At 35.9% G+C, this 23,926-nt stretch overlaps 1 protein-coding gene and 1 pseudogene across 4 annotated transcripts in view; both read right to left on the bottom strand.

Annotated features, from left to right (window-relative positions):
• ACBD5 (acyl-CoA binding domain containing 5) overlaps positions 1-23,926 on the bottom strand; it is a 46,160-nt gene that overhangs the window by 11,342 nt on the left and 10,892 nt on the right. For all 4 annotated transcript variants that reach the window (XM_024576665.4, XM_024576660.4, XM_024576646.4 and 1 more), the window contains 5 exons: positions 16,882-17,016; positions 15,371-15,571; positions 14,274-14,380; positions 7,306-7,573; positions 4,652-4,851 (listed from right to left, as the gene is read on the bottom strand). In XM_024576665.4, coding sequence (XP_024432433.1) covers positions 4,652-4,851; positions 7,306-7,573; positions 14,274-14,380; positions 15,371-15,571; positions 16,882-17,016 — 911 coding nt within the window. The remainder of the gene's footprint in view (positions 1-4,651; positions 4,852-7,305; positions 7,574-14,273; positions 14,381-15,370; positions 15,572-16,881; positions 17,017-23,926) is intronic.
• Positions 17,023-23,915, bottom strand: LOC112319348 (G-rich sequence factor 1 pseudogene; annotated as a pseudogene).

Below are 23,926 nucleotides of genomic sequence, written 5' to 3'. Positions count from 1 at the left end.
TGGTACCTTGCATGCATAATAATATCTAAACAAGAGATTTACCTTAATGGCACTTCCCCAGACTTAATGAAATAAAGGGTAGATTTATAAAATCGGGCTCCCAGGAATCTGATGGCTTACCTAAGGTCCCATTATTCAGTGTGATTCAGAAAGAAACTCGAGGTGAACAAATCCCAATGTAATGACACAACTACTCTTCAGTAAAGCAGCAATTACTAACAACTAAAATTTATTGCACTAAAATAAAATCAGAACTAATAAATGCATCTACAAGGTCTGTTCAGAAAGTATCCAGCCAGATACTATGAAAAACAGACATGTTTATTGAAGAAGATACAAGAAACATTGTAGATAGGACAATGACACCTCAGTCCCCTTCGAAGCAGGCACCTTGGGACCTCACACAGTTCTCCCAGTTGCCATCAGCTGCCCATTCTGTTTTCTTGAATCTCATCAACAGTGTAAAATCTCTTCCCTTTCTAAGGTGATTTTAGTTTTGAGAGAAGCCAGAAGTCACAGGGCACCAAATCTAGGCTGTAGGGGGGCTGAGTCACCAGGGTGATTTGATGTTTCACCAAAAAACTCTGCACGAGACGTGATGCGTGGGTGGGCACATTGTCAAGATAAAGCTGCCAATCATCAGTTTCCCATAGCTGCAGCCATTTTCATCATATTGCATCTCCAACCAAAGAAGAACATTGAGGTGGTACTCCTTATAAATTGTTTGGGCTGGAGGAGCATACTCGTGATGGACATCTTCCCAATCAAAAAACACAGTTAACATGGTCTTGATCTTGCTGCAACTTTATCATGCCTTCTTCGGAGGTAGAGAACCAGGTGACTTCCATTGGGACGACTAGGCCTTCATTTCTGGATCATAGCCATAGACCCACAATTCATAATCTCTGGTTATGACCTTCTTGAGGAAATCTGGTTCATTAGTAGCAGCTTGAATCAAATCATTAACAACTGCAACACAATGTTCCTTCTGCTCTGGTAGCAGAAGCTACGGAATGAATTTGGCCACAACACGTTTATGCCAAGATCCTGTGTCAAAATCTTGGACACAGTTTTTGGAATCCCCAGATCAGCTTCTAGTTCTCACACTGTCAGTCGTCGATCTTTGTTGACTGCAGCCCGTACACTTCAACATTCTCAGGTGGTCTGCTTGTTGCAGGCCTTCCAGAGCATGGATCACTTTCATCAGATTCTAGACCACCTTGGAAGCATTTGTGCCACACCTTTATTTATGCTGCACTCATTGTATCATCCCTGAAAGCCTTCTGAATCATCCAAATAGTTTCACAGAAGAATGTTCAAGCTTGAAGCAAAATTTGATGCAGATTTGTTGCTCTACCAGCACAATCATTTTGAATGCGACAGCCACACAGGACACGTGCTCACTAGAGCGTCTATCGCCCACACTGACTAGTATGGTGAAGTTGTCATTGTTCACACATGCGCATTCCAGTCCACTCTCCTTGGCTGCTAGGTTACATCGATGTTGTGCAAATCGTTCTCTTTACAGCAACAATGGCTGGACTTTTTCCAGACAAACCTCATCTTATAAGTAATCTTTTTTCTAAGTAATAAATGGTCTAGAAAGGCAAATTAAGATTCCCAAAGACACTTGCTTACACTTAAGAAGTAACCAACAATACTTATATAATTGGCATTATAATTTTTGGCTTTATTGATATTTATCCACATATACTGTTAAAGAAAAAAATTCAATGACACTTGTTAAAGCATGGTAAGGAACACTTTATTCAAGGGAGCAGGGGCTATCGCTGTAAGTATAGGGACCAATGCAGTGGGGGAGAAAGATTAAACTCAAGTCTCAATGTAGCAGGAACAAGTGGGAATTTATATTCAAGGAGTAGGGTGGTAATCAACAGATGGAAAATTACTCAGAGGAAACATCAGGGGTAAGGGAGATTCTAGCTAAACCAACCTAACAGGATTCTTGCTAAAGACAAGCCAAGGTGATCTCACCACGTGGGCGATGCTGGAAGATAAAGAGCCTGTTCATATACTGAAGGCAAGCAGTTCTGGTTAAACTGACTAAGCAGGGTTCTTGCGAAAACAATTTTACAAGGAAGAAGTGAATAGATGAGCCTAAGAGATGGTTCAGGAGCCTGACTAAAGTTTGGTCAAGCAACAAATCTTTGTTAATATCAACAAGCTTCATATAGCTTTCATATATTTAGAAATTCTATTAGTATTCTATTGGTAGATTAAAATAAGGATTACTAAATTTTTTGGAAAATCATTTTGAAGAGAAAAATATCTCATAATAGTAACCATCGCGAAGAAAACATGAAGACAAAGAATTATTTGTTAGGTCCTCACTAAGGCTGTGAACTTCCTGAGGGAAGAAACCATACTGTTTTACCAGCATTGTTGTCATCATCCTTTCATGTATGTTTCAGGCACTGTACTAAACACTCCATTTTATCCTCTGAACAAGCTTGTGAGGTAGGCATTAATATTTTCTTTTTACAGATAAGAAAAATGAAGGACAGAGAGGTTAAATAACCTAACGCAACATCACAGTGGAGAACTAAAATTTGAACTTACGTAGTTTTCTTAAGGCCAACCACACAGTGCTATCTCCCTTTTCATTTTTGTGTCTGTTACCAAGACAAGTATCTGGTCTGTGGCTATTCAAGAAATATTTATTGAGTGAATGAATCTAAGGAACTATTTTACAAAATAATAATATAGTTCAGACAGCTTACTGATGTGGAAAATACACTGCATGAGAATCAGGAGCTGAGTTACAGACCTGGCTCTGCCAGTAACTAATGTGTGCTCCCATATCTCAGCTTCTTCATCTGCTGAACCAAGTTTCCTTCAGTTCTACTATCTCCTGCTATACTATCATCAATTTATTTTTTAGTTATGCAAATCAATTATGCAAATTTTACTCATACATATAAACTATGCAAATTTTAAGGGGAAAGTCCTGAGTGTGTCAGAATCTTTTTAAATTTAATTTTTTTGTAAGACAAGAGTGAAAAAGAAAACTTCTAAGAGAAGATCAGAGGAATTTTTAGCAGAATTTAAAAACACTGATGACATTAAATACGTACAAAATATTATTTTTTAAAAATCACAGAAAAAGAAAATACAGACTATCAGAACAATGATGTTCAATAATACTAAATTAACCAATGAGGTTTCCCACATGGGTTGGCTCTTTTTTGCTTCCTTTAACAGTTCTGTTTTAATAGGGATAGTTTGATGGAATCTTGGGCCTAAACTTCTCAAGGTAATAAGAAATAGTAGAATCTTCTTATTAATGAAATATGCAAATAGAATAGTTTGATATCAACAACCTACATTACCTGGACAAACAAGATAATGTCATTTGTTTAAGACACTACTTTTAACCTCTTTGTCATTACAGAAACCTGCTGAGAATCTGCAGAAGGCAAAGAACCCTCTCTCTTCAAAAATCCAAAACCATATAGAAACTTGCATATTATTTTAGGGTGTTCAAAGCCTCCCAAACATCTAGAGATCCCTAATCTGAATGATAGGAAAAATGTACTTGAGAGTCATTGAAATACATACAATTGAGAAACCTTGTGATAATCTGAATAAGTTAGGTAAAGGATAAGATATTCACAATAGTTGTTTAGAAAGCATAGAGTATTAGTTTCTTTACATATATCTATATTTAATGTGTTCATCTGGTAGTGGAAGTACATCTCTGATTAATTCCTACAAATTCTTCTTAACATCTGGTAGAGCAAGATGCTTTGATGCTGTATCATGTTTGAAGCCAGGTCAGACATCATGGCTAGCTGCCTCACTCTTTTCTCCAACCAACGTTACTCAAGGAAGAACAATTCAAGGGACAAATGATCCACATCACTAGTAGCTACTTGAAAGCCCTGCAGCTGAGTCCAGAGATTATCACAGCCCAGTCGAAACTGTGAACCAAGGTGAATTGTCCCTTCCTATGAATCCTTTTCCTTTTGTTTCAGTACCTTTTCCATACTTAGCTGCCTAGCTTTATTCAGTACAGGACAGCATTCTGGCATAGCAGAAAGGACACTGCCCTGGGATACAGTATGTGTGGGTTCTGCCTGAGTTTCTTCAACTGTCTAGTTGTTATGCCTTTTTAAAGATTTAATGCCTTTGACAGTCTGGGGTCAAACAATAGCAAAGGTCAAACTATAACTCCACACTACTCTTTGGCTTTAAAGTTTTGATCCTAAAACTAACTTACACTCAAGGATCAGTAACTTAACACATTAACTCTACAGCATTTTAAAAAAAAGTCACAATAAAGGACAATGTTTACTACAAAAGAATGACTCTTGATGATGAACTCTAGGGCACTGGGTATGATATCTTCATGAGTTCCTTAAATTAAAAATTTAAGAACTCTTATTCTTCTAATACCAAGCAACTTACTCTTCCTCCAAAATGGTACAGCTAATTTTACACTAAACATTTTCTACATTTTAACTGGAGTTTAGCATTTGGGTCAGTCTTAAGTAATATTTTCAAAAATAGGTCCTATTAATTTTTTAAAAAATAATTAAAATATATTGGTTTCTGTAAATCTGATCAATACCAATTATACACTATTTTAAAGGATCAACAAGCAGAAGGTAAAACAAACTCAGAAGCTTACCTGAGAAGCCGTCAGTGTTTCCAGTTTATGAAGTCTCTGAAGGACATTCTGCATGTCCTCCTGCAGTCTCATGAGCACCAGAGCAATCTGCTCATTGAGGCTGCCTCTTGTCCCTCTGTCTGAACCCCAGCGCTCCCCGTCACCTCCACTTCCCACTTGCCGACCCTTGGTTCCTTCGCTCAACTGTTGCATTCTATGTCCTAGTTTAAGAGAGCAAAATAGGTTAGTTGTAAATTATTTCTGTAAAAGTAGAAATGGTGTGTTTTATTCATTTTCGTATTATTTTTTTTTTTTGAGATCTAAATCTCCACAATGCAGTGGAAGCAATCAGAAACTACACAAAATAAATTACTGAGATCAAAGAGTATACATGTACACTTCTATTTCTATTGATATATTCTTGGATTTTTTTCTAAGGTTTTATAATGTACTTAATATACTAGTACATGACTAAATGTGTATTATTCACACATAATATTCAGTGTACATTCTCAAAAATTCTTTACTAAAAGGTAACAAGATTGAAAAAATTTGAAGACTTTCTTTAGAGTATTAAAATCTACACTATCGCTCTGGCTGGTGTGGCTCAGTGAATTGAGTGCCGGCCTGCAAACCAAAGGGTGGCCAGTTTGATTCCCAATCAGGGCACATGCCTGCATTGCAGGCCGGGTTCCCAGTAGGGGGTGTGTGAGAGGCAACCACACATTGATGTTTCCCTCTCTCCCTCCCTTCCCCATTCTCTAAAAATAAATAAAATCTTAAAAAAACAAAATAAAATCTATACTAAATAGCTTTATTTTCTTTTTTAAAAATTTTCTGTTAGTTTTGTAAGCCTTCCAAATGGTTTTAAAAATGTTTTTCTTATAGACATATTGAAATCTCATTACTTTTAAATTTCATTATATATCCATTCATTGTTTTTTTCTACACATAAATTATACATGATTTTGTATCCTACTTTTAAAAAATACTACAAACATTTATCTACATCACTAAATTTTACTTCGAAAACATTGAAGTGGCTGCATAAATTCCTTAGTAAGACATGAAGTGATTTACTCAATTACTTTATCCACTTTTAGATAGTTAGGATGATTCCAAATGTTTGTGATTACACACAACATTGAAATGAATGTCATTGTATACAAATTCTTATCCAAATTTCTGCTGATTTCTTTAGGACCAACAGATATGAAGAAGAACTACTGGGTCAAAAGGTTAACAACTTTGTGGAAGTTCTTCATGAGTGTTGCCAAGTTATTTTTCAAAAAGGCTGAAACACTTCCATTCTGCAGAAATGAAATATTTTAAGTTTTTATGTTTGCTAATATAATGGGTAAGTTCTGTTTGTTTTGTCTTAGACCATAAACAGGAAATTACCTACCTCATTGCCCTTCAGCATCCCGGGACCCTATAGCAGCAGCATTCCCAAAGCCACGTCTTCATTTATTTTATGTAGATTTTTCAGCCACATACATGGATAATCCTTTAACTTTTTACGACCTCATGAAGTTAAACAGGGATTTTCCTTTTTTTTTTTTTTATATTTGTATATATTGTGAAATGATCACCGCAGTAAGTCTAGTTAACATCCGTCACCATACACAGATTTGTTTTCTTGAGATAGAACTTTTGGGGCCTACTGTCTTTAATAACTTTCAAATATACAATAAAATATCATTAACTGTAGTCACACTGTTGTACATCACATCTCCATGACTATTTATTTTATAACTAGAAGTTCGTACTTTTTGAGCACCTTCACCTGTTTTGCTCACCTCAAAACCTCTGCCCCTTTCTGCCTCTGGGAGCCACCAATCTGTTCCCTGTATTTTTTTTTTTTTTTTAGATTCCACATCAGTGAGATCATATGGCATTTGCCTTTCCATTAATTCTCTCTCTCTTTTTTTACAATATCTATTCATTCCTTACTACAATTATAAATTATTTACTTTTCTCCCCCACTCAACTTTCTATTACTTCATCACATTACTACTCTTAATGTTTACCTTTGAATTGTTAAATGTTCTTTTATCTCTATTACATAATTTTTCAACTTTAAATAATATCTTTTGACCTAAGTGGGAAAATGTGAAAAAATCAAAAAAATTCTAACTTCTACCAAAAGTAAGTAAAGTAAGCCTCAGCACAGTTGGAGCAACTGGTAAGTGATTGTTCAACAGAGTAATAAAATACAAAGTTGGCTACTTCAAAAAATTGCATAAAAGATGTAAAAATAGGAATATTTTCCCCTACTACTTTTGAGAACACACTACTACTATGACTTGTGGAATCAAAGAAGATAACTAGACATAAAGAAAAATGGTCCGATGTTATATACAATTTTTACATTCCCTTCGTAGACTGATAGTTTTAATGGCTCTCCTATCTAGAATCTCCCATTTCACTAATTAATTTATAAAAAGAGTCAGCAAAAACAAAAAAGAGCTCTGACTGGTGTGGCTCAGTTGGTTGGGCATTCTCCTGCAAGCTGAGGCACATTCCTGGGTTGTGAGTTCCATCCCCAGATGGGGGAGAACGAGAGGCAACCTATCTATTTCTCTCTTGCATCAATGTTTCTCTCTCCCTCTCTCTCTCCCTCCCTTTCCTTCTGTCTAAAAACAATAAATAAAAATCTTAAAAGTAATACATACCTCTCCCTCTTCTGACATTAGATAATTCCTCATTTTCCGCACCCCGTTTCTCACGGTGTGGTGCTCCACTGTTACTTCTGCCATCTTCTCCTCCATGTTTTACTTCCCCTTTTCCTTCGACCGCTACCATCTGCATCTCCCCGATGTTGCCATTTCCAGGAGAAATTTTAATGTCTTCAGGAAAACCAGGATTTTCCAAGGGCTTATTGGGATCGCCACTCAAGTAACATTGAAATGGTCCACTGTTAGATGTAAAGCTATCTAAAGACTACAAATTTAAAACAACAGGTAGTTAAAAGCTATCAACATAAATTATACACCACAAAGTTTTCTTAGTAATAGATTACTGTTTTTATGAAATGTTTTTTCATGTTATTATAAATACTATTTTTCTAAAAATTTCTTCAATTCATATTCTGCCTCCTATATGTAGGGGGGAAATGAAACAGAAATGAATCGTCCATGAGCAAAGAATTGAGATGTTATGTCAGTGAATTGTTCTCATGGGTCATTCATTCATCCAAGAAACATTTAAATGTGTACTTTTATCCTAGTTACTATGTTAAACTCTAAAGATAAATATGAAAAAAGAAAGAATCTCTGTCTGCCAGAGGCTTCTAGTTTTAGCAAAGGACAGAAGATTATTTCAACACAGTGGTAAGTGTTATGAAAAAGATGTACAAAGGGTACTATAGGAGCTCACAGGTGGGGTGTCTAATTCATGCTGGAGTTGGGTGGAGGCTTGGTCAGGACAGCCTTCCTGGAAGAAATGGTATGAACTAAACTTGAAGCACAGATGATTATAAGCCAATTCAAAGGTGTGGTAATGATGACAGCACATACCAATAAAGTAGTAGTGGGATAGAGGATGAGTTGAGAACTTTTGAGATTACAGAATCTATAGGACTGGAAGACTGAATGTTTAGAGTAATGAAAAGGAAAAGACTAGATGATTTTGTGATACTCATCAAGATAGAAAATATAGAAGATAAGGAGGTGTCATAGGACAAAAAGAGAAAATGGTAGTGTTATAAATAAGAAAAAAGTTGAGGTTCCTAAGCAAGATGTCTAATAGGGCAGTTAGAATTCAGGAGAGATGCAGGTTGGAGATATGACTTTGAGTCATTAGCATGTAAAAGATAGTTGAAACCAAGGTAGTAATAATTAGGGATAGATACCAAATTTAAGGGGTCAAACAAGAGGAAGAAAAACTCACAGAGCAAAGCTAAGAGATGGAAGGAAAGGGAGGAAGGAAGGAAGGAAGGAAGGAAAGGAAGGAAGAAAGGAAGGAAGGAAGGAAGGAAGGAAGGAAGGAAGGAAGGAAGGAAGGAAGGAAAAGAAAGACAGACAAACCCTTAAAAAATAGTGTAATGGAAGCCAAGGAAATATTTTGAAGGAGAGAGTGGCTAATGTTGTTTAATGATACTTAAGTGAGATAGGAAATCCTTTGATCCATTCAAATGAGCAACAAAGGCATGTTGGCATATATCTGAAGTGAATCAATACTATGAATGAACACAACCAACAGAAAGGCTGTCCATAAAGGGACGGAGGGCATCAAACAGTTGAGAGAGTATTTTGTTTTAAAGATGGAAGGAATATGAAAAGCTTGAGAAGAAAGCACCAGAAGAGGGACAATGGTTGGGAACAGCCTAGTCTAGAAGGTATAAAAAATGAACATCTCCAAAGAGGTGGGAGTAAATAAGATACACATTAGAGAAATTGACCTTAGATGGGAAGAAGGTCTTCCACTGAGGTAGGAAGACAGGTAGCAAGGTCTGAATGGGTGTAGCTTATAGTCAGTAAGTCAAAGAGGTAAGTGTCCAGGAGTGAAGTTGAAGGAGCAACAACCTAATGGTGTCTATCTTCTCTGTGAAAGAGTAAACAAAATTATTTGATGAAAGGAAGCAAAAGGTTTGACGGGACTAACAAGTATCAATCCCCTACTCACATCACCTATTCCAGTAGGACTCTAGCTTCTTATGCTTTAGATGCTACTCAAAGTGTGGTCTGCATACCAGCAGCATCAGCACCAACTGAAAGCTGCTTAGAAATGGAAGTGCATGGGTTCTACCCCAGACCTACCAAATGACAAACTGTGGGGTTCAGGCCCAAAAATCTGTGCCATAACAAGCTCCCCATTAAAGTTTGAGAAGTACTGCTAAATAGATAAGGAGAATGTATAAAACAAAGGGGAAGAAAAAACACCTAAAATATTTCTCTCTTATCCTTTTATCTTAGACTTCTAACTCACCTGACAAAATTCCCAATGTACTGCTATGCACTGATATATTGGTTTGATATCAGAAATATATGTATGTATATATAAAACATTTCACATCTCCAAGTCTTTATTTCATTTTCAGAACAGTACTTCCAAACTATTATCTGTTCCATTAAGTGGTTATTCTAGAACATGGTTTACTTTAAGCTTCTGCAAAGCACTAAACGCTAATAATTTGATCTTTCCCAATCTCAGCCTTTTAGAAAGGTATCAGTAAGTTATTCAATTTATTTAAACAGGACTGAGAATAAAAACTGAGAAATAAAAAAAATGACTTTCGTTTCAACAATATTTTGTTTAGTGAGATGAGGCCCGTGAAAGCATGAGGCTGTCTATCACCTCAGAAATTTAGTAAAACCACTGGGATACAGCGCTTTCAGACTATGAGCTCTCTGGAAAGGACAGAAACCAAGAAAATATTACATAAAACAAGGTAACACCATTACTGTATTCAAACTCCACTACAAAAATCCTGAAAATAAAATTATAAAAATAATTTATTACAGATTATCTGTCACAGATAAAGAAGTTATAGATAAAAGTAATATTATTTAAGATCAATCTTAGATTAACACTAGGTCAGGTACTAAAACAAGATTTTAGTTATACTAGCATATTGGCTAATACCTCAATGGACAAAGAGCTGTTGAAGCTTGAGGATAAAATAAATAATGACTCTTTAGAACATATTATTCTATAAGTCATAAGAAGGTACAGCAAAAGGAACTCATTATGAAATAAGTGAATTACACAGCAATAGTAATGATGGTGCAACTGTACGTAGAACATAATTAAATTCAACATGCTCATGGAAGAAGGAAAAATAAATGAGAAAAAAACATTACAGAGGCAACATAAGTTATAAAATAAAATAGAATAAAACAGAAGGATAAAGAAATATTCCACAGCCCTGGCTGGTGTGGCTCAGTGGATTGAGCACTGGCCTGTGAACCAAAGGGTTGCCAGTTCTATTCTCAGTCTGGGCACATGCTTGGGTTACAGGACAGGTCCCCAGCAGGGGGCTCGCAAGAGGCAACCATACACTTATGTTTCTCTCCCTCTCTTTCTCCCTCCCTTCCCCTCTCTGAAAATAAATAAATAAAATCTTAAAACTTCTGGCCAAGAGGGAGGTGTAGGTAGACACACTGTGCCTCTTCACACAACCAAAAGGACGACAATAATTTAAAAACAAAAAACAACCACAACTGACAGAAAAATCAAACTTTATGAAGTCCGACAACCAAGGAGATAAAGAAGACACATTCATCCACACCGGTAGGGGGGTGGACACGGGCAGCCGGGTGGAGAGGATTCCCGGCAATGGTGGCTGGTGGACCCAGCAAAGCAGTGGCTGGCGGGCCCTGCTGTCCCACAGTCGAGAGCTGATAAACCGGGAGAAATAAAGGGGGAGTGAAATAGACCTCGCAATCCCAGGGCTCCAGCTCGGGGAAATAAAGCCACTGATTAAAAACCCCTAGGGGGTTGAGGCGGCAGCGGAATAAACAACCAGCCTCTCAGGAGAGTTCATGGAAGAGACCCTCAGGGTCCCAGAATGTACACAAACCCACCCACCCAGGAATCAGCACCAGAAGGGCCCACTTTGCTTGTGGGGGGCGGGGGAAGTGACTGAAAGCCGGCAGAGATCAGAGAAAGTGCCATTGTTCCCTCTCGGACCCTTTCCCCACATAGAACTTCACAACACAGCACTGTGGGTTGCCCTGCCCCGGTGAACACCTAAGGCTCTGCCCCTTTACGTAACAGACACGCCAAGACCAAAGAGAAAAAAAAAGGCCCAAAGGAGAACAGAGATCAAAGCTCCAGAAAAAATAGAACTAAGCAACTAAGGGAGAGCCAACCTATCAGATGTACAGTTCAAAACACTGATAATCAGGATGCTCATAGAATAATCAGGATGCTCACAGAATTGGTTGAATTTGGTCACAAATTAGATGAAAAAATGAAGGCTATGCTAAGTGAAATAAAGGAAAATGTACAGGGAACCAATAGCAATGGGAAGGAAACCGGGACTGAAATAAGTGGTATGGACCAGAAGGAAGAAAGAAACATCCAACCAGAAAAGAATGAAGAAACAAGAATTCAAAAAAATGAGGAGAGGCTTAGGAACCTCCAGGACATCTTTAAACGTTCCAACATCCGAATTATAGGGGTACCAGAAGGAGAAGAGGAAGAAGAAGAAATTGAAATTTTATTTGAAAAAATAATAAAGGAGAACTTCCCCAATCTGGCAAAGGAAATAGACTTCCAGGAAGTCCAGGAAGCTCAGAGAGTCCCAAAGAAGCTGGACCCAAGGAGGAACACACCAAGGCACATCAAAATTACATTACCCGAAATTAAAGATTAAGAGAGAATCTTACAAGCAGCAAGAGAAAAGGGCACAGTTACCTACAAAGGAGTTCCCGTAAGGCTGTCAGCTGATTTCTCCAAAGAGACCTTACAGGCAGGAAGGGGCTGAAAAGAAGTATTCCAAGTCATGAAAGGCAAGGACCTACATCCAAGATTACTGTATCCAGCAAAGCTATCATTAAGAATGCAAGGGCAGATAAAGTGCTTCCCAGATACGGTCAAGTTCAAGGAGTTCATCAACACCAAGCCCTTATTATATGAAACGTTAAAGGGATTTATCTAAGAAAAAGAAGATAAAAAATATGAACAGTAAAAATGACAGCAAACTCACAGTTATTAACAACCACACCTAAAACAAAAACAAAAGCAAACTAAGCCAACAACTAGAACAGGAACAGAACCACAGAAATGGAGATCACATGGAGGGTTATCAAGAGGGGAATGGAAGGGGGAGAGAGGGGGAAGAGACACAGAGAATAAGTAGCATAAATGGTAGGTGGAAAATAGACAGGGGGAGGGTAAGAATAGTATAAGAAATGTAGAAGCCAAAGAACTTAAATGTATGATGCATGGACATGAACTAAAGGGGGGGAATGTGGGCAGGAGGGGGTGTGCAGGGAGGAGAGGAGTGAAGGGGGGAAAATGGGACAACTGTAATAGCATAATCAATAAAATATATTTAAAAAAAAAAGAACTATCCCTTAAAAAATATTAACATATCATTTACTCTGAGTATGTGTATTGTGGATAGGGAGCATGCTTAACTGTTAAATTCAAGAGGAAATTATAAATTTTTTTAAGTAGTTTTATAAGTGGAAATGAATGAGAAAAGGAAAATGTTCAAATCATAATCAGCAAACAATAAATGAATGTGATATTTGTTGTCCACAAAAAGAACTTCGACAAATATCTTGATTCTCAAGGACTCCAAAACTAATCATAGAGATTAAATATACTTTTAAAAGAACCCACCTAGAAAATTTGTGGGTGACAACCTATAATTAACCTAGGTTAGTTATAGGTTAACGTAACCTGACTTGGTTAGGATGTGTAATGTGGTGGGGCTGTATCTTATCTAAGCAGATTTCCTTAAGGAAGGGACATCTGAATTAGGGTTTAAAGGATGTACAGGAGTTAACTCCGAGTATGGGGCAGTGAATGGTCAATTACATTCCAGCAAAATGAATGCAAAGATGCTGGTGCTGGAGGAGAGAAGGGGAAAGGACTTGACATATTAGAGGAATAGAGAGAAGGCCAAGGTGGGTATGAGCAAAGCCCAAACAGGAGAGTGGTGTGAACAGAGGCCAAAAAGGTAAGCAGGAACCACCATCTCAGGCAGAGCCCCATGACAAATTTTAGTCCATTGACTGATGTTTAGAGAAAATAGGAGCAAACCTACAAGTTAGTAGTCAGATATTTACTGCGATTAATCTCAACCAGTCCTTTTTCACCAGCTTTCCCCAATCAAATCTTTTTAAAAGGAAATCTGGATTTGTATCACTACATTTTCCACTAATTTTAGCTCACTCTAAATTTGGACTTCTTACCATTATTCTATGCTATTTATTTGTGTTCGACCTTAGTGAAAAAGTATTTTGTTCATGTTTTTTTTTTAATTTCAGAAAGCTAAGAGGTAAATTTAGTTGCATTATGAAAATTTTTTAGAAAGGAAAACAGAAAGAGAAAAAGTTAAAATCATTACTGCAGGGAGGCAAAAGATAAATAATTTTCTATAAGACACACTGAACTGTGTTAGAACAAGGGTAGGGAATAGTGGGGGAAGGATTCAAAACCACCAAACAAAAATATAGCTGTCAAAACCACCCTAGCCATTACCAGAAAAAGTTGTCAAAGAGAAAAATTCATGTAGTTTTAACATTTTTTTAAATGTTAGTTTCCAATACTGAATCTTAATTAACTAAAATTTGGAAAGTATTTCAACTCAAAATTTCAGTTCAACATATTTAAGTCAATGTGAAAAACAGATCTTTTTGAAAATTATTCAATTTCCTTAAAATGTTAATCAATATTTTAAACATAGGGACTAACATTAAGGAATTTACACTCTGCCTCCCCATCCCATCTCTCTCAGAATATTGACAAATATTATAAATTATAATATTTAAATTTTTGACTATTCAGAAATTTAATATACTTTCTAATTCACAATTAATTTAAAATACAAGTATTTAAACATTTTAAAAATATGTTTTCAAAGTGATGAACAGCATGTACATCTGGTATTAACATAAGTTATGTATCAAATTCTGATACACCACTTTGAAAACTTACAAATTTTTTTTAAAAATCTAATTTTTACCTCTTCTTGTCCAAGTTGCTCCATAGAATCACAGTAAACTTCACTATCTGAATCACTTGTCAAGTGCTGAATTCCTGAAACATCTTCAACATGATCATCATTTATATCTAAATATGAATAAATGCCCAGGTAGAATAATTATTCTCTAACTGAAGAAAAAAATGCATTTATTGTTTTCAAAATTTATTAATTATATATTATTTTCACACTGAGAGAAAAATTTGATCTACCAAGCCACACCTTTTTTCTTTTCACTTACCAAAACTTTAAATTTAGTTGATAATTTTTATTTGAAAAGATATCAAAGTATTTTATTATGGAACTATTCAAAGACACTGTCCAGATCAAACCTTACAGAACTCAGTAACTTTTAAGAGGAAACTGAATGGCAGCTAGGAAATCTAAATTTTGAGGCAACTATTACAAGTTTGGTTGTAACACCTAGAAATTATGTTGCTTGGTTTCTTGGCTGAATTGTAGTAACGTTAATAATTCACGACAAACATATTACATGCTCACCCCTAGAACCCTAATATATGAAAAGAGTATAACTTACCTTGATGATTAGAGAACAAAGGTATCGTATAATCAGGGGTTTAGGTTTAAAAAAATCAGGAATAAAAATAGAAATTTCAAAATTTTATTTTAAAATGCCATTTAAAAACAATTTAAAAATCTCATTAAAAACATAAATGCCCTAGCCCTAATCCACTGTCTTTCAAAGCTGTTAAACCCTTATCAAATTAATAAATCCTTAGATACTATTGAAGAAGAGATTTTAAACTCCATATTGATCCTAATAATCTGAAATTATTAAAAGAAAATCTTATTCAGCCCCGGCTGGTGTGGCTCAGTGGATTGAGCACCGGCCTGAAAACCAAAGGGTCATAAGTTTGATTCCCAGTCAGGGTATATGCCTGGGTTGCTGGCCAAGTAAGGTCCCCAGCAGGGGGCGCACAAGAGGCAACCTCACATTGATGTTTCTCTTTCTCCCTCCCTTCCCCTCTGTCTAAAATAAATAAATAAAATATATTTTTTAAAAGAATATCTTATTCATAGGAAAGAGGCTGGAAAAATAAATTATTCTGAGAGAATACCTTGGTGAATGCAGACAGCAGGTTTTCCAGTTTGCTCCAAGTTTTGATCTACAGGTTTGACTTCCTCAGTGCTTGTGCCACTCAGGGAAGACCTGGCATGGATAGCATTCTGCACATCTTGAACAAAGCTGTCTTTATCACAGCTCTTGCTGACAATGACCTCCAAATTCTTATGCTCTGTGGATTTCTTCATTTTCTCATCTTTTATGTGAAAATGGGGAGTCATAAAAGTTCACATTAGATCAACCTCTGTATATGTTTTCATATCAAGTAGTCCCTTTTTCAACCTACCATAATCGCTTTGAAGGGTTTCCTACTTGGATCAGAGATGGGGTGCTCCTAAAAAATGGGTGTTTTATGTGCTGAGAACTCACGCAACCTATGTTGGTTTCAAAACTGCTTCAGTTCTCTGTGAATTTTCTAGACCTCCTTTAAGAGATAAGCTCTTAAGGTCTTCACACTCTCTCAGCATAGGCAAAATGTTCTATTAGACCCAGCAGGACAAAGAGGTACATATAGCCAATAAAAAAAAAAAAAATCCTTCAAAGAAAGTCTTGTCATACTTTAATGAAACAGGAAGGCATAATTAGGTTATGCAGCTTGTCTTAGTGTCTTTCTGCCTCCCCTTTCTAAAACAGTCTCCCCTCCTCCATCAGCAGATGAATGGATGAAACAACTATGGGACATTTACACAATGGAATACTACTCAACCATAAAAATAGAAAACATTACCCTTTGCAACAGTATGGATGGACCTGGAGAATATTATACTAAGTGAAATAAGCCAGTCAGAAAAAGACAAATAGCATATGATGCTACTCATATGTGGAATCTAATGAACAAACTGTACTAACAAGCAAAATAGAGACAGACTCATAGAGAGCAGGCTGACAGTTCTGGGGAGGGACTCCAGGGGGTGGAGGGATAGAGCAAAATGGAAAAGGACTCATGGACATGGACAACAGTGCAGTGATTACGGGGGGGAGGGTTGTATAAGGGGGATAAATGGTAATGGGGAAAAATACAATAAAAAGTAAAAATAAATAAAGTCTTCCCAAGAATCACTGGTACTCTTACTGATAAGGACACCCTAATGCAGGGCCCCCTAATTCCAATGTTCCCTCTTTATCAGAACTTCTGCATATACCCTGTTCTCCAGGTTCTACTCTATGCTTGACAAGAGATTGGTTGTCTTCTGTCCTTGGTAACATATGCATATTCATATTGGAAATAACACATTAGATTAATATGTTTCTAATGCAGCATTTCAGGCATTACATTTGGAAGAGCCGCATATTCTTGTTAGCCTTCAGTGGGCATGTATTCCATCTACATATAAGGATGGATGGCTTTCCCTAATTCTGTAGGCCTTTTGGTCCACAAAAAACCTGGTTACAGGGTCAACAGCCCACATCTCACCACCCCCATACAAGGTCAAATTAGCCCAAACCTCTCCAAATCCTTTTATCCTATTTAATTGTAAAATTATTATCCCATCATCCAAAGATTACCATTATCACTTTGTTCTGCTCCTTTCACTTCTTCTTGGGCCTCTTCTTCCTCAGACTCAGCTCCACTATCACTGCTTTCAGCTTTACCATTAACAGTTTTGGCATTTGGAGGAGAAGTCAAAACATTACCAAGATCTAAAATACAAAAACGAGCATTTAATTTCTCATGATTAACATACAATAACACTGTTATTTACAAGTAACTAATAGAATAATTTTGAAGTAAACAGATACTGATATATAATTATAATATTCTTTTCTTTGACTATAAATAATAAAATGATCTTAAAACCTTTCTGAAAAGGCAAAGGATAAGTTATTTTTAAGTTAATATCAATCAAAATAGTAAAGCTATAGCCCTGGCTGGTGTGGTTCAGTGGACTGAGTGTCGGCTTAGGAACCAAAAGGCTATAGGTTCAATTCCCAGTCAGGGCACATGCCTGGGTTGCAGGCTAGGTCCCCAGTAGGGGGCATGCAAGAGGCAACCACACATTGATGTTTCTCTCCCTCTCTTTCTCCCTCCATTCCCTTTCTCTAAAAATACATAAACAAAATCATAAAAAAAGTTTTAAAAAGAAAGAAATTCTAATTTAAAAAAATAGTAAAGTTACAGATGAATGATCTTTACACATGGTAAGAGACAGTTGCTATATGTGAGCACACTGAAAACATAAATACATTATTTTTGGCCTTAATAACAATCATATCAATATTATAGTTGGGTTAATTTTTTTTTCATTTTATTACTTTTAGGACTTCAGGTGCACAGCTTATTTCTTTTCTTTTGCACAATTCATTATGTCTTTACACACAAGCTTTTTTTTAAAAAAAAGTATCAGTTAATGTGATCATTTAAAAAGGCAAATTTTAACCAATGTCACTCCAATAAATTTAATTAAAAAATAAAATAAATAAAAAGTCAAATGGTCCTATTGCCCAAAATCACATCTTGAGAGTAAACACCAGAGCTTCTCAAATATTAATATGCATAGTAATCACTTGAGATCTAGTTAAAAGGCAGATTCTGAATCAGTAAGTGTGGGCTGATATAAGATTCTGCATGTGATACCAATGCTGTTGGTTACTGGACCTCATTTTGAGATACAGGGAATTACATTCCCACCAACTCTTTAAGACACTAAAGACCTCTTAAGTGGTTATTGGCAAAAACAGTAGTTTTCCTCCACAAACTTTTGGGCTTTATTTTCACTTATACAAATGCACTTTGGATGCTTCCCTGCATCACAAATAACATTAAATTTCAAAATCTCCACACATCTTAAATAGTCAAACCTATATTCTTTTACCTTTTTAATTTTTATTGAATTTTTCAGGGGACATTGATTAATAAAATTATGTTTCAAGTGTACAATCTGTGATACATCATCTGTATATTGTACTGTGTGTTCACCACTCTAAGTCAAGTCTCTTTCTGTCATCATTTATCCCCCCTTTATCCTTTTCTACCTCCCCCCATTCCCCTTCCCTCTGGTAGTCACCGTACTTTTATGTGTCTATGAGTTGTTGTTTGCTAAACCCTTTACATTTTTCACCCAGCCCCCAATCCCCCTCCCCCCTAACAACTGACAATCTGTTCTCTGTATCTATGAATCTGTTTCTCTTTTGTTTGCTTATTTTGTTCATTAGGTTCCACATCCGAGTGAATCATATGATACTTGTCTTTCTCTGACTGGCTTATTTGAGTTCGCATAATACTCTCCAGGTCCATCCATGCTACTGCAAAAGTAAGATTTCCTCCTTTTTTACAGCCAAGTAGTACTCCATTGTGTAAATGTGCAGTTTCTTTATCTACTCATATACTGATGGGCACTTGGACTACTTCCAAATCTTGGTGTATAAATAATACTGCTATAAATATAGGGGTTCATATGTTCTTTCAAATCAGTGTTTCCAGGTTCTTCTCATATATTTCCGTAAGTAGAATCGCTGGGTCCAGACCTATTCTTTTTTTTCTTTTTATAATAAGCTGTTATATAACATTAAAGCAGAAGGTACTACCACAACATGACAAAAGTACAGCCTTATCCATAAACCCTTCACACAATTATACATTAAATGCTATTTTTACTTAAGCAAGGTATCCCTAGTTGTTTTAAAATATGGGATGTGCTACCTCACTGAAAAAGCAAGTGAGGGGATTTATATTTTTTCCTATCTAGAGCTGGTTTAAATTCCAGTGAGGACATTAATGTCCTTACCAGTAGGAACCATTTTGATATCTCACTTCAGTTTTGAGACTAACACTCTTAATATTCACCCAAAACCAAAAAAGGGGTGGAGAGGATGTATTCAGACAACTTTTAAGTTGAGACTAGAATTCCCTCCTAAAGCATACAGGTACTTATGGTAAATGCCAGTAGTACAGGCTTAAAAAGGCAAAACACTTCTAAAGATATGAAACTGACAAATAGCTGTCACTTACACTCACTAAGCTGAGGTACTTAATTTTTGTTTTGAATCTTTAAGTCCTACCATTAAGTCATCAGATACACCTAAAATTATAATGACTCTGACAAACCATAAGGGTTCAAAGGTCTGAAACCTTTCCTTGCTTTGGGGTGTGTTTGGTTACAAGAAATTAGTATTTTATTGTATAGGAAGTTTTAGATCAGAGCTCTCAAACAAATCATTTGTAAAATGGGAGAAAGATTTTAAAGGACAGTGCTGAATGAAAACATGCAGTCCTACATTGGGTAACATATTCCCTATGAAAATAAATTATTTAATCATAAAATAAATACCAAATTTTTAAATCAGATCCTACTCTAAAAAGCTTAAACCAAATGTATATTTATAGTTTATCTAACCCCATACTTAATCTTTCCTTTTACTTTCTAAGCAGTCCACTATGGAATTTTTTTCTTGTAAGCAATTAACCTCAAACCCCAAAATCCCTTCTCTAGCAATTGCTGCTAAAAAACTGGAACTTTATATCCCATATCTAAGAAATATGTGCAGATGAAATGCTTCTTGCTTCATCCTTATTATTTGGAGTCCCTGGAAGTCTTATTTTCCCTTTGGACATGATTTCAGGAACAATTCAATATAGTTATGGCGAACTTGGCTGCAACAGCGTCTTTATGGTATCGAAGCGCACATCAGCTGTTCCAGTTGCCTTCCTACTAGGACCATATTCCATGGTGATTGTAATAGGCTGTACTGGAGCAAAGAAGTTTATATGTCTTGGATACTGGCTTGGAAGAGCAATCTTCTCATGTGAAAAAAATGTAGTGAGACATAATTCCAAAATCAACAACTCTGGAAGCTTTTCTGACATCTTCTTAGGCAATTCTATTTCCTCATTTTCAAAACCGGTCATGTGTCAAAAACCCTCATTTACTTCATGTTCTTCAAAGACCACTTCTGGCTCAGTTATATACTTAGCATTAGGAGATGCCATTTTCTTTTCCTTATGAGAACCAACATCTGTTCAAACTTCATTCCTTCTGCCCAGCAGTATCTCTTACCAACCGAAATATCAGTTACCAATTTCTTCCCTGTGTTTCAACGGGGTTTGGTTGGCCATTTATGGTTCTTCAAACTGCACATAGACTTCTCCTGCTTTTCTTTTCCTTTTGTATTCCATCACAAAAGTAATGTCTACTATATTCAGTCCTGCAAAGAAAACTACAATGTCTTTCTCATTGCAATTGTAAGGAAGTCCTCTCAAACGAACTCCACTATCATTTACCACAGGTAGAGATTTGACCTGCAGGCTCTTCATTAAAGCATCCACATCTTTATCGCTTATCTCATATACTTCCACATGCTGTTGCCCCATGTACAAGTGATGCTTTTCTAAGGCTTTCTGCACATCCTGCTCTGACTTCGTTTCAATTAAGGCATCACCCTTTGGTTTCCCATCTCTACTTAAGAAGAAGTGAACTTCATTCTCACCATTTGCAGATTCTGCAGTCTGAAAAAAAGCTAAGCACATCTTTCTTCAGTGCATGGTAATGCTTGAGCTCAAATAAGATGAACATCATCCACTTCCTCTCCTAACTTGGATGGAGCCAGTTCATGCTCAGGAAGAGGTGGAAGACCTTCCACAAAAAAACAAAAGCACCCACCATTCACAGACATCTTCAACAAAACTAAGTAACAGGGAGGCCCCCAAAACTAGTCATCAAATGGATCAATGTCAAAAACTACTTGACAACAGCAAAAAACAGCATCACAACAGTTCTGTGATGAGAGTTGTAGAAAGCGCAACTCTCATCACAGGATTACTAATGAGTGTTACTCCACATCCAAAAATTAATTAATGCAACACACCATATTCACAGACTAAAGGACAAAACCTACATGATTATTGCAACAGAAGCAGAAAAAGCACTTGACAAAATCCACCACTCCCATGATAATAATGCTGGAGAAATTAATACAAGAAAATTTCCTCAATCTGACAAAAGGAATAAAGAAAACTCACAACTAGCATCCATACTTAACATAAAAAGACTGAATTTTGTGCTCCCAAGATAAGGAATAAGACAGAGGTATCTGCTTTTGCTGTCTCTACTTAATATTGTACTGGAAGTTCTAGCCAGAGCAGTTAAGAAAGAAAAAAAAATAGAGAGCATCCAGACTGGAAAGAAACAAGTAAAATAACCTCTTTTGCAGATGACAGGTCTTCTATTTATAAAGTCCTAAGAAATCTACAAAAACTATTAGAGCTAATAAATAGTTTGGTGATGTTACAGGATACAAGGTCAATACATAAAAATCAACTGTATTTCTATAACAATAAACAATCCAAAAATAAAATTAGAAAACAACTCAAATTACAAAAGCCCCCAAAAGAACAAAATACTTAAGAACACATTAGACAAAAAAAGGTATAAGGATTATACACTGAAAATGAGAAAACAATGTTGCAAAGAATTAAAGATCTAAATAAATGAACTAGAAGGCAATAATGTTGACATGACAATACTTCCCTAAATGACCTATAATTCACTGCAATTCCTACCAAAATCCCAGCAGGCACTTTTACCAGGAATTGGAAACTGAATCTAGAATTCATATGGAAATGCAAGGGGTCAAGAATAGTCAAAACAATCTCTAAGAAAAACAATGTTGGACAGCTCATACTTCCTAATTTCAAAACTTACTATGTATGTATATTCTGAAAAAGCCCATGTGAAAAAGATACATCTATTCTACTGGGCCTAAGTGGCTATTTTGAACAAAATGCTTTCTTTAAAAAAAAAAAAAGTAAACATTGAAAACTATCCTGAAATGTGGCAATATTTTACAAACTTGCAAACACCTATCAAATACCCATACCCTTTGATCCAGCAATTAGTTTTAATATTATTTCTTACGATATACATCCACATATTAAAATGGCATTTGCACATGGTCAATTTCAGTAGCAGTTGTTGAAGATCAGAAGAAGAAACAATCTAAATGTACAACAGAATAGTACAGATTAAATACATTATGCTACATGTCCATGTCCCTTACCACCCTTGGATTCAGGTATGATTCAAAATCCAGAATATTCTAATATTGCAAAGGTCATATACTATATATACTGTATATTATGTAACACCAATGGAGTCTAGGCAACTCTGGCTAAAAAAAAAATTAAAAATTTTTTTCAGCAAAACATATAAATACATGGGATAAAGACTTAAAATAGCTTCATATCATTTTAGGTCAGGGTTTGCCCTTCAATTAGTTGCCCCTCAACATGTCAGGGCAAGTTTTACTGTCAAATAAGTTATTTAAAAAAAACAAATTTTGGTTTAACAAGTGTTTTGAATTTTAAAATTATACCTAAGGATTTGTAAACCTAAATCTTTTTATTATTATTATTATTCACATTTTCTTGTTTTTATAATTGGTTGTTTAAACATCTGCCTCTGGTCAGTAGGCTGAACTCTACTAAAGCAGGTCTAGATTTATGCCCCTTTGCATGCTAAAAACATACTTCACACAGAGAAGTATGAATACTTCATACAGTATTCTTTCTGAATTGAACAAGTATGTTAAGGAAGACTATCTGATAACATTTGACTCTTCTAGGCAAATCAGATATACAAGGTATGGTGCAGAATTATGCCCGTAAGCAATCACAGTAGTGATGGCAGACACAAACTTCAGACCTTATGATAGGACAGGATGATTACCGTAATTTCCATCAATTAGTAAAAGGTGCCTTGAAAATAGAGATAACAAGAAAAAAAGGGGGGGATGCCATATATATTAAAATATATATAATTTTTCACTTAAAATGACTCTCATGTTCATTTCATTCTGCTTTCTAAAAAAATTCAAACAGCAAATGTTTAAAGTTAACACCAACAAATCTGCATATTATTCAACTCCTGCTAGTATATAAAAGATACACCTTTCAATTCTTTACAGAGAATAAAAAGAGAATTCTAAGAAGAAAAACCAAACTAAGGGAATTCGCTTTTGTTTTAGCTTGCTAAGCTACAGTTAAACCATATTGTAAATATAGCACTTTAAAATTACTAGAGCCCTGCCAGGGTGGCTCAATTGGTTGGAGCATCATCCTGTACACCAAAAGGTTGCAGGTTCAATTCCCGGTCAGGGCACATACTCAGGTTGTGGGTTCCATCCCAGGTCGGGGCTCATATGGGAGGCAATCGACTGATGTTACTGTCTCATATCGTTGTCTCTCTTTCTCTCTCTCTCCCCCTTCCTCTCTCTCTAAAAATCAATAAACATATCCTCCAGTGATATTTAAAAAATAATAATAACATTAGCTAGAAAATAATTTCAGCCATGGCATTGCTAATAAAATGCAAAAGCAAACTAGAAAATATAATCCATCAAAATAAAACTATAATTCTGTTATAATTATATACATGCCAAGTGAACCACCTATCATGTATCAATAACTTAAGAGTTTATAATATTTTAGAACTTTATGTAATGCATTTGCTTGAATTAAAACTCTTGAGTGACAAGTTTGTAAGTTACATAAATTTGTGTAGAATTCTTTGGTATATAAATTTTAAACACAATTTTAAATGGATTTCATTATTCCTAC

This window comes from Desmodus rotundus, chromosome 4 (genome assembly GCF_022682495.2).
Source record: "Desmodus rotundus isolate HL8 chromosome 4, HLdesRot8A.1, whole genome shotgun sequence".
NCBI lineage: Eukaryota > Metazoa > Chordata > Mammalia > Chiroptera > Phyllostomidae > Desmodus > Desmodus rotundus.
Note: the sequence above shows the minus strand (reverse complement) of the source record. Positions and strands in the feature narration are given on the sequence as shown.